The 10,725-nt window shown below is 55.0% G+C and overlaps 2 protein-coding genes across 3 annotated transcripts in view; one reads left to right on the top strand and one right to left on the bottom strand.

The window, feature by feature from the left end:
* Positions 1–2,766, top strand: part of Dalrd3 (DALR anticodon binding domain containing 3) — a 3,502-nt gene extending 736 nt beyond the window's left edge. The window contains exons 2-12 of the mRNA XM_005410183.2: positions 1–287; positions 398–654; positions 738–817; positions 899–1,027; positions 1,440–1,510; positions 1,607–1,668; positions 1,773–1,855; positions 1,936–2,112; positions 2,187–2,300; positions 2,382–2,450; positions 2,538–2,766. The exon at positions 1–287 is cut by the window's left edge and continues 7 nt beyond it. Coding sequence (XP_005410240.1) covers positions 1–287; positions 398–654; positions 738–817; positions 899–1,027; positions 1,440–1,510; positions 1,607–1,668; positions 1,773–1,855; positions 1,936–2,112; positions 2,187–2,300; positions 2,382–2,450; positions 2,538–2,657 — 1,449 coding nt within the window. The 3' untranslated portion in view covers positions 2,658–2,766. The remainder of the gene's footprint in view (positions 288–397; positions 655–737; positions 818–898; positions 1,028–1,439; positions 1,511–1,606; positions 1,669–1,772; positions 1,856–1,935; positions 2,113–2,186; positions 2,301–2,381; positions 2,451–2,537) is intronic.
* Positions 2,607–10,725, bottom strand: part of Wdr6 (WD repeat domain 6) — a 9,164-nt gene continuing 1,045 nt past the window's right edge. Inside the window, exons 2-7 of one of the 2 annotated variants that reach the window (XM_005410186.2) lie at positions 4,106–6,587; positions 3,929–4,012; positions 3,731–3,847; positions 3,515–3,633; positions 2,829–3,434; positions 2,607–2,699 (exon numbers count right to left, since the gene is read on the bottom strand). In XM_005410186.2, the coding sequence (XP_005410243.1) occupies positions 2,971–3,434; positions 3,515–3,633; positions 3,731–3,847; positions 3,929–4,012; positions 4,106–6,587 (3,266 nt within the window). In that variant the 3' untranslated portion in view covers positions 2,607–2,699; positions 2,829–2,970. Of the gene's footprint in view, positions 2,737–2,828; positions 3,435–3,514; positions 3,634–3,730; positions 3,848–3,928; positions 4,013–4,105; positions 6,588–10,725 lie in introns of both variants that reach the window. The other variant, XM_013507579.1, reaches the window with a different exon arrangement.

Here is a 10,725-nt window from a genome sequence, read left to right as displayed (position 1 = left end):
CGTGTGCTCCATGCCCTCACTGGCTTGCAGGGCCCCGGGGTGGCCCCGGTGCTGCGCTGCACGCGGACACCCGCGGGCTTGTCGCTGCAGCTTCAGCGGCCTGCCGTCTTCGAGCGCGTCCTCGGCGCCGTGGCCTCCTACGCCACGCCGGGCAGACGGGCCTCGCCAGGCCCGCGCGTCCTCCTGCACTGCCCTGCGCTGCGCCGCAGCCCTGGCGCGCTCCACCTGAGCCAGCTGCGGGCCGTGGTCGTGGCGGATCACCTGGCGCGAGCTCTGCGCAGTCAAGGGTAAGCGCTGGCCGAGGCCTAGGTGGGAAGGGGCGGGACCTCGTGGGCAGGCGCAGAGGTTGGCAGCGCGGAGCTGCTGCACGGGCTGAGGCCATCCCCTCACTTTACAGGGTGTGTGTGCGCTTAGTTCCTGCAGTGCAGGACCCGCACATGTCAACCTTCCTGCAGAAACTGCGAGTGAACTGGCCCACTGCCTCGCAGAGCGCGTCGGCCGAAACCCTAAGAAACCTTGTGCTTGCGAAGCTCACCTCTGCTCATGACCAGGAGACACTGCCCCCCGGTGTCCTGGGCAGACTGGGCCTGAAGGAGCTGGTGGAAGAACAGGGCCACGGGGCTGGCTATGACCCCAACGTGGACAAGTGCCTGGGTGGGACTTGGGGCCGAGCAGAGCGGAACAGGGGGGTACCTCTGCCCACCCGGGCAGCCTCAGTATCTGTGTTCTCTCTGCAGTGACAGAGGATCTGCTGTCTGCGCTAGCTGAGCTGCAAGAGGCCGTTCGGCATTGGCCCGAGGGCACCTACCCAGGCCTGGTTAGTGACTCCCAGCCCTGCAGGCCTTTAGCAAAGCAGAGAGCCTGCATCTCTGCAGTGACCATCCTCTTCCCTCACAAGGCCGGGGCCCCAAATTCTGATGCAGACAGCTGCATGGTTGTGCACCTGGTGAGCTGTGAAGAGGAATTCCGGCAACAAAAGTTGGACCTGCTTTGGTGGAAATTGGACGACCAGGCTCCTCGAAGGCAGGTGGGTTATTATTGATGGTGGAGCTCCCTAACCTCGGAGGGCCCTCCTTCAAAACTTGAGAAAAGGCCGTTAGTTGGTGGATCCAGAAACTGACACTTGGCCTTACAGGAGACTGAATTACTGCACTGGCACGCCCAGCACGTACAAAGCCCTAGACCAGGTCTAAAGAATAGTGTTTTGAAGGGCAGGGCCTGCAGGGCACCAAGCCTGTGGAGTAGAGGCAGCAGGTTTGAGTTTCTTGGGATATTAAGGCTACAGGGCAGGGGCTGGGGATTTAGCTCAGTGGCACAGTGCCTGCCTGGCAAGCACAAGGTCGTGAGTTTGATTCCTGGTACCAGGAAAAAAAAAAAAGCTACAGGGCAACGAGTTGACACACACACACACACACACACACACACCCCGTCTTCCACAGAAGCACCTGGTCTGTGGCCCAGTGAAAGCCGCTGCTGCACCCGGCACCCTGAGCGCCCTGGAGTACTACGAGTGAGTGTGGCTAGAAGGCCACCCCAGCCAGGGTAGATGAGACGGGGCGGGGGTCTGTGCTGGGACTCTGCCCGCTGGCTCTCTTCACAAATGCAGGCTCCGGCACGCGCAGGTGTGCACCGCCTCAGCACTGAAGCACGGTGGCAGTCCGGCCCAAGGTGCGCCTGGGAGACCCCGGCTGCGCGCTGGAGTGGGGGCAGGTGATTTGCACCCCTGCTTCTTGCTCCTCGTGTGCAGAGACTGATGATATGTACTCACCCAGACCCGGCGTGGACGGAGACCTTAGAGGTTCTCACTGTGGCCACCATCAAGTTTGAGATGCTGAGCACAGCCCCCCAGGGTCAGGTGGGCCCGGGCACTGCCAGGACGGAGGGTGGGGCGGCAGGGCGGGCTGCCCTCTCTGAAGCGCCGCCTGCATTCCCCAGCTCGTCCTCGGGGACAGCAGCATCTCCACAAAGGGCACGAAGAGCGGCGTCTTCGTCATGTACAACTGCGCCCGTCTTGCCACGCTCTTTGAGGGTTACGAGCGCAACGTGGAACAAGGTCTGTACCCCGCTTTTCCGGCTGTGGAGAGCCTGGACTTCTCGCTGCTGCGCGATGAGGTGAGCGCCGCTCCTGGGGAGCTGGCACAGCCGGAGGCGTGGACTCCCCCTCCCAGCACCCCTGTCCCCTGCAGGGCGAGTGGCTGCTGCTCTTCAATAGCGTCCTTCCCTTCCCGGACCTGCTGAGCCAGACGGCAGGCCTGGCCTGCGCCGGCCCGGGGCGGCACATCGGTGCGCGCACAGAGACAGTGAGTCTCAGGACACCAGACAGACACAGCACATTTACTCCGGGCCAGAGACACAGCCAGTGACTCCGTCTCTGTCTCTAGGTATGCAAGTTCCTGGTACAGCTCAGCATGGACTTCAGTTCGTACTACAACCGGGTGCACGTCCTAGGGGTGAGTACACAGCAGAAGGGGCTATGGGGGGGCGGGGTGAGGGCAGGGGAAGCAGAGGCTGAGACGAGTAGGTCCCTTCTCCTTCAGGAGCCTCGGCCACACCTCTTTGGTCAGATGTTCGCCCGCCTGCAGCTCCTGAGGGCCGTCCGGGAGGTGCTCCACGCGGGCCTGGCTATGCTGGGCCTCCCTCCACTGAGCCACGTCTGAGGCCACAGAGAGCCCAATAACTAGGAACGTTTACGAAATCAACTAGGACGAGAAAACCAGACCCACACGCGTTAGCACCCTGGAACCGAAATAAATGGCTTCTGTTACAGTTGTGTCCGGCCTTGGGGAGCAGGGTGTCCCCTCCGTCTACCCAGGCAGCACTCTACTCACCTCGAGTCCTGCTCCGGGGTCAGGGACCCACGGCCACCGCCGCCTCCCCGAGAGACACGCTGGGTACAGGCGCAGACAGTCGGCCCCTTCCACTGCCCGCGCGCAGGCCCCGTACCCAGCACTCCGGCCGCCGTGGGACGCCTCAGTCATACCAGTTGTAAACCTCGAGCCCTTGGCCTGCAAGAGCACAGCGGTGGCCAAACTCGGGGCTCACAGCCCAGCAGTCCATGTCGGCCACGTCGGGCACGTGGTACACCGTGCTGTTCAGGAAGGCGGGCTCGCCGTGCCCCAGGCGCCAGAACGTCAGCCGCTGGTCAATGGAGGCCGAGACCATGAGGCTGGGGCTCAGGATCTTGAGGCCTGTCACGTGGGCAGCGTGTGCGCAGGGGACAGAGTATTCTTCTAGCACACGCAACTGGGGCACCAGCGCAGGCTCACCCACAGCTTCTTCCAGCTCTGGGGTCTCCACAGCTAGCACAAAGACATGGAGGGAGCCGTCCTCGCTGCCACTGGCCACAAGGTGGTGGCCCTCACGTGTGGGCAGGGTGTGCAGACTGTTGACGCCACAGCTGTGGGCCTGGAGTGTCATGCAGGGAGTGCCCAGCCCTAGAGGAAAAAGATGGCCTTTAGGGCCCTTGTGTGTGAGGGCAAAGAGGGGCAGCCCCGGACGCACCCTGGGTACGCACGGGAGGGAAGGCCAGGCTCTGCCGGGGGCTCCAGGAGAGCAGAGCCGTGGTCCAGCACAGTGGTAAGGTCCCAGAAGGCCAGGCTGCCGTCAGTAGCTGCACTGCACAAGAACAGCCGCCTGGGGGCGGGGTGGAGAAGTGATTAAGAGCGGTGGAGAGCAGGAGCCCCCGCCCACCCGGGCAGGACCACGGCCCAGCCCCTTTCTGCCCCCTCACCGCCGCTGGCTGGGTGCCTCGTGGGTAAACGAGTGGACCTTGAGGACACAGCGCTTATGGTGGAAAGTTTCAGCAAAGAGCTTCAGAATTCGCCCAGAGTCCTGCAAGACAAAGAGCCTGGGGGCCAGAGGAAGCCCGCTCAGAACTCCTGCATCACTCAGCACCCCGTCTCCAGCCCCGGGGCTCCAGTCCGCTTACCTCACTGCCCCGTCACTACAGGCTGCGGCCACAAGGGGGCCAAGGCCGGGCCCGTCCAGCTCACAGACAGCCAGGGACATGTACCTAAGAGGGCAGAGCTGTCAGGGCAGCCTGTAAACGGGGGCCGCCCGCCCGCAGTGATCCCACCTCGCGCCCCGGCCTGGGAGCACGCGTTACCTGGTCTCAGGGTCCACCTTGACCACCCGATGCCGATTGCGCTGCCGGTCCCAGCACTCATCGAGGCGGTGGGATGAGAGGTGCATGACGTGGCAGGCAAGGCCGCTTGGGGTGCCGGGGTCGGGACTGACCATGATGCTGAAGCAGTGCATCTCTGCTCGGCCCCCTGCGGACACTATGTTGGCAGTGAGACCTGGCTGGGGCTCACGAGGGCCGCCCGGGGCGCTGAGTCCCCACACAGCCACAGCCCGCACGGAAGAGAGATGGTTGCAGACAGCTGTGAGGGCATGGGCCGAGCCCGTGGTGGTGGGGAGCGCCAGCACGCACACAGTAGTGTCCTCGCTGCAGGTGATCAGGATGTCGGTCAGGCCGGGCCCCTCACTTCCAGGCTCCAGGTAGTCAGGCTGCTCCAAGCAGGGCACTTCAAACTCAGGCGCCATGGCCACGGCACCCACGCGTTTTACGCAGGTGATCTCCCGGCCATGCAGACCCTCGCGGAGGATCACGTGTGGCCGGGTACAGCCACCCAGAGCCTGGTACAGCATGACATCCCCATCCTTGAGGTAGGCAAAGGCCATGGCTGCTTCGGTATCGGAGAAGGCCCAGGAACGGTGCCCTCCGCCACAGCTGACAACGTGCAGCTTCTCATGTGACCGGGGGCTCCACACCACGAACTCATTGGCATGGAAGCCCAGGATCACCATGCTCCCATCAGGCACCATGTGAAGCCCAGCCACCCAGTTCATGCCCCGACAGGCCTTCTGCCGCAGGACTGGGTGGAGCTGGCCGCCTCGCACCAAGAGCTGGTAGTAGGCGCCGTCCCGCCCTGTGGTGTACACGTACCCAGCATGGCAGGTGACTGAGGTCACGCCCTGTTTCCCATGCAGAGAATGGAGGGCAGACACAGGGCTCCACTCAACCACAGCACTGCTGCCCCCACCAGTACCAGCACCCGCTTCCAGAGCCGGCAATGCAGCCTCAGCCTTGCCTCCCAGCCCAGGGTCCTGGAGCACTCCTGGCCTGGAAGGGAATAGCAGCACAGAGCCTCGGCGGTCTCCACACACCAGGAAGTCACCTGGGGGCACAAAGGCACTGCATGTGTGCCATCTCTGCTTGCTAGGGGGCAGCAGGTACCGGCAACGTTCTGTGACAAAGATGGCCTTGCCAGAGGGTGCAGCTGAGACCTCCAGGCAAGCCATCACGCCACCAGGGCCAGAGGCCAGCAACAGGAGCTCCTCGTAGCCACGCAGGGCCCAGCTCAGGCTCTGGACCTTCCCCGGGAACAGGGCATGGTCCACGGCAGCAGAGGGAGTGTTGATGGGGACAACCTTGACACAACCCTCCCCATTAGCCATGGCGCACAGTCCAAAGCCTTCGGGACCAGGAGCTGCCTCCAGCAGGCAGTAAGACTGGAAATGCTTATCCTCCAGCAGCTGCTCCCAACACTTGACCTCAAGGTCATAGAGGTACAGGACGCCTGTGTCAGTCACTGCCAGCAGTCGCCAGGAGCCAGCCAGTGTCACGGCTTTGAGGGTGCCTGGCCTGGCAGGGGACTTAAAGCACAGAGCTGAGACCCCTAGTCCCGGGCAGCCACGCCCTGCCAGGTGCCACAGCCGAATGCCTGAGTCATCACCCCCGGTGATAACCCAGGCCTGCCTCTCATGAGCAGCCAAGGCCCGGATCCCGCGGCCCTGGTGGCCCCGAAAGGCGTGGAGGATCTCACCTTCGTGACTCCACACCAAGCAGACACAGTCCTCCCCTGCACTGATAAGGTAATTCTCTAGCAGCTTCACCTGCCACACACGGGCGCTGTGCCCGAAGCAGTGCCCAATATTCTGCACCCGACCCCCAGGTACCCGCAGATCACCAACTTTCCAGATGCGAACACTTCGGTCTTCTGAAGCCGTTGCCAGCAAGCCCTTGCTTTCCAGGTAGGACATGCTGAAGATGACGCCCACATGCCCGCTGACCCGTCGGTCGGGTGCCACAGGCTTGTCGTCTGTCAGGGCAGCTGCTGGGTACCAGACTAGGAGCTGGTTGGAAATGGCGCCTGCCACAATGGTTAGCTCCTTCCAGGTGTCTCCGATCAGGCAGGCCGAGGACAGGGTGCACCTGTCGGTACAGGGCACATCCTGCAGCATGCACCCTACCACGGGGTCATAGAGCAGCACTGAGTTGTGACCCAGGGCCAGGGCCACATTGCCTTCAAGCCAGCGCACGTCCCAGATCCAGTCGGACATGCTCCACAGGCCAGAGCGCCAGAGCTCCCGGAAGCGGTTCTGACCCCAGCTAATCTTCACGATGCGGAGTCCCTTGCTTCCAAACACAGCTATCATGGCCTCTGAGTCCAGGTCTCCATTGGGCTCTGGCCGAACACGGAACCCATGGATAAGATAGTGGCCAAGCAGGTTCTGCACTCTCTTCATCATCCGAAGATGCCCACCGAAGTCCAAGCTGTACACCAGGACATCAGGCCCCTCACCTAGACAGAGCCAAAGAGCCACATCAGAACTGCTCAGCTGAGTCTGAGGACCCCCTAAGAAGAGGCAGGGTAGTGAGACTTCTCAGTATGTTGTCTACCGACGTATGTATCAAGATGCAACGTCCCACAGCTTGACCCTCAGAAAATCCTTGGTCTGAGGTGCAGTTGGACTTGTTTTGTTTGGAAACAGGGTCTCCTTATGTAGTTCAGGCTGGTCTTGAACTCACTGTGTAATCCAGGCTGACCTTGAACTTGCAGTGCTCCTCCTGCCTCAGCCTGCCTAGTGCTGGGATTACAGGCGTGTGCCACCACATCCGACCCAGCTGGACTTGCTTTCCCACTGCAACTTTCTGTGTCCTTCATCAATGACTTTTTTTCTGTACTGAGAACTGAACCCAAGGCCTTTTCACTGAGGTGTAGCTTCAACACTTTCACCTTTCTTTATCTTTTATTTTGAGACAGGGTCTTATTGGGTCACTAAATTGCCCATGGTAGGTTTGATCTTTTGATCCTCCCGCCCCAGGCTTCTAGAAAGCTGCGATTACAAGTGTGTGCCACCACACTCGGCCAAATGCATAGAGTGTAAGAATTGTAGCTGCCGGGTGTTATCCCAGCACTCCGGAAGCTGAGGCAGAAGAATCTCCATGAGTTTGAGGCCTGTCTGGGGTACACAGTGAGTTCAAGGCCAGCCTGAACAATAGAGCCTGTCAGACACTAAATACATACATAAATAAATAAATTTTAAAAATTGTAGCTATGGGCTCAGTCTATAGCTCTGGGATAGGTTTAGCATGCATGAGACTCTGGATTTAATACACAGCACCAGATGTGGGATCTGAGCTGGGGATGCAGCTCAGCGGCAGAGCACCCACCTGGCAAGTGTAAGGTTGTGAGTTCAGTTCCCAGAACCAAAACAACAACAACAAAAAACAGAGCACCACCAAAAAAAAAGTCAACAATGAAACATTAGAACTGAACCAAACTTGAACAAATGGACTTAGTAGATGTCTACAGAGTGTCCCCCTGCACAACATCACAATACACATTGTGGCTGCACATGGGACATTCTCCAAAAAAGATCACATACTAGCTCACGGAACATGCTTAAGTAAATGCAAAGGAAGCCAGGCGTGGTGGCACACCCCTGTAATCCCAGCTCTTGGGAGGCTGAGGTAGGAGGATCGTTGTGAGTTCAAGACCAGCCTGGGCTACATAGTGAGCTCAGGTTCAGGCTCATCCATGCATTTAGGAATGCAACAGGTGAAACCACAACTGATCCAGTAGAAATCCAGAAGACCATTTATACCTACTTTGAGATCTTGTATGTATGTATGTATGTATTTATTTATTTATTTTTGTCTTTTTGAGACAGAGTCTTGCTATGCAGTTCAGAATGGCCTTGAGCTCACTTTGTAGCTCACGCTGGTTTCAAACTTGCAATGATCCTCCTGCCTCAGCCGCCTGAGTGCTGGGATTACAGGCGTGTGCCACCATGCCCAACATGAGAATTTGTATTTAAATAAAATGGAAAATGCAGAAAAAATGGACAGATTCCTAGATATATATGACTTACTGAGCTGAATCAAGAAGATATAAAAATGTTAAACAAACCAACATCAATGTCCACTGTCAACACTCTTATTCAATATAGTTCTGGAAACTTTGGCCAGAGCAATTAGACAAGAAAAAGAAATAAAAACTCATGATAGGAAAGGAAGAAGTTAAATAATCATTATTTGTGGATGACATGATACCCTACATAGAAGACCCCAAAAACTCTAGAAAGACTTCCAGATTTAATAAGCAAGTTCAGTAGCATAGCTGGATACAAAGTCAACACTCCAAAATCAATAGCATTCCTGTACACAAATAACAAACTCACTGAGAGAGAAATTAGGGAAACAACACCTTTCACAATAGTATCCAAAAAATTGAAATACTTAGGAATCAGTCTAACAAAGGATGTAAAAGACCTCTACATTGAAAACTACAGTACTCTGAAAAAAAGGAGACTGAAGAGGATATCAGAAGACGGAATGAATGATACCCTTTGCTCCTGGGTAGGAAGAACCAATATAGTGAAAACAGCCATACTTCCAAAACTGTTATACAGATTTAATGCAATTCTGATCAAAATTCTAACAGCACATCTCACAGAATTAGAGAACACAATCCTAAAATTCATTTGAAACCAAAGAGACTTAGAAGAGCAAAGGCAATTTTGGACAACAAAGGCAAGGCAGAGCCAGGTGTGGTGGCGCATGCCTGTAATCCCAGCACTCTGGAGGCTGAGGCAGGAGGACCACTGCAAGCTTGAGACCAGCCTAGGCTACAAAGTGAGCACAAGGCCAGCCTGAACCGCATAGCAAGACCTTGTCTCAAAAAGACAAAAAAAAAAAAAAAAAAAAAAAGGCACGGCAGGGGTATCACAACCCCAGAGTTGAAACTATACTACAAAGCTACTATGATTAAAAACAGCATGATACTGGGGGAAAAAAAAAAATTAGACCTGAGGATTAACGGAACAGATTAGAAGATGCAGAAACTACTCCAGACATACTTAGCCACCTTATCTTTCACAAAGGTGCCAAACACATTCACTGGAAGAAAGATCGTCTCTTTAGTAAACAGTACTGGAAAAACTGACTTTGTACATGTTGAAGATTGAAACTAGACTCATAGCTTTCAGAATTCAGTAAATTAAAGTTAAAATGGATCAAAGATCCAATTTTTTTTTAAATTTTTTATTTTTCGTCTTTTTGAGATAGGGACTCACTATGCAGTTCAGGCTAGCCTCAAGCTTGCAACGATCCTTCTGCCTCAGCCTCCCAAGTGCTGGGATTACAGGCGTGCACCACCACACCTGGCATAATTTTTCTTCTTTTTTTTTTGGTACTGGGAATTGAACTCAGGAACTTGCACTTGCCAGGCAGGCGCTTATGCTGCTGAGCTATATCCCCAGCCCCAAAGATCCAAATATTAAAACAGAAATCAAGAACAGATAAAGAACTCAAAAATATCAGACCACTCCCCCAAATTTAAAGACCCAATCCACAAATGGGCATCTGAGATGAATACCCACTTCTCAGAGGAAGAAATACAAACAGCAAATAAATAGATGAGAAAATGTTCAACATCACTGGTCACTCAAGAGATGCAAATTAAAACAATGCTGAAATTCCATCTCACCTCGGAAAGAATGGCTATTATCAAGAAATCCACTAATAACAAATGCTGGCAGGGCTGTGGAGAAAAAGGAGCCCTCCTCCACTGTTGGTGGGAGTGCACACTGGTGCAACCACGTGGAAATCAGTGTGGGTATTTTTCAAAAAACTAGGACTAGAGCTTCCTTTCGACCCAGCTATTCCCCTTCTGGGTATCTTCCAGAAAGAATTAAAAGCATCATACCACAGCGATATATGCACATGCATGATTACAGCAGCACAGTTTGTAATAGTCAAATCTTGGAAACAACCCAAATGCCCACCAGCCGTGAATGGATAAAGAAGATGTGGGTTTTTTATACAATGGAGTACTCCTCAGCCATAAAGAAGGATAAGCTTGAGCCATTCCTAGGTAAATGGATGCACCTTGAGACCATACTCTTAAGTGAAATAAATCGGACACACATGTATAAATACTGCATTGTTTCTCTGCTGTGAGAAACCAAAAGTGTAAATAAGGACCAAAATGTATATTAGGTATTGTAAAACAGGAACAAAATGTTCAAAGGAGGAGGGGAACAAGAGAGCGGGGAGAGGGGAAAGGAAAGGGGAAAGTAAAGTGAGAAAAGAAGGAAAAAATGGGGGGTGAGGTTTTAGCTCAGCGGCAAAAGCGCCTGCCTGGCAAGCGGAAGGTCGTGAGTTCGGTTCCCGGTTCCGGAGAAAAACCAAAAAAAAAAAAGAAGGAAAAAATGGAAACAAAGCTTTTGTACATGGGGAGGGGAGAAGGCTTAAAGGGAGAGTAGGGGAATGGGAAAAAGAGAACCAAGTTATATCATGTATGGGTACAAACTCTCTATGATGCATGTGATCAGTATGTATATTTAAAATGTACCAATAGGGGCTGGGGATTTAGCTCAGCGGCAAAGCGCCTGCCTGGCAAGCGCAAGGTCGTGAGTTCGGTTCCCGGTACCGGA

This window comes from Chinchilla lanigera, unplaced genomic scaffold (assembly GCF_000276665.1).
Source record: "Chinchilla lanigera isolate Chin_1 unplaced genomic scaffold, ChiLan1.0 scaffold00131, whole genome shotgun sequence".
Lineage (NCBI taxonomy): Eukaryota > Metazoa > Chordata > Mammalia > Rodentia > Chinchillidae > Chinchilla > Chinchilla lanigera.
Note: the sequence above shows the minus strand (reverse complement) of the source record. Positions and strands in the feature narration are given on the sequence as shown.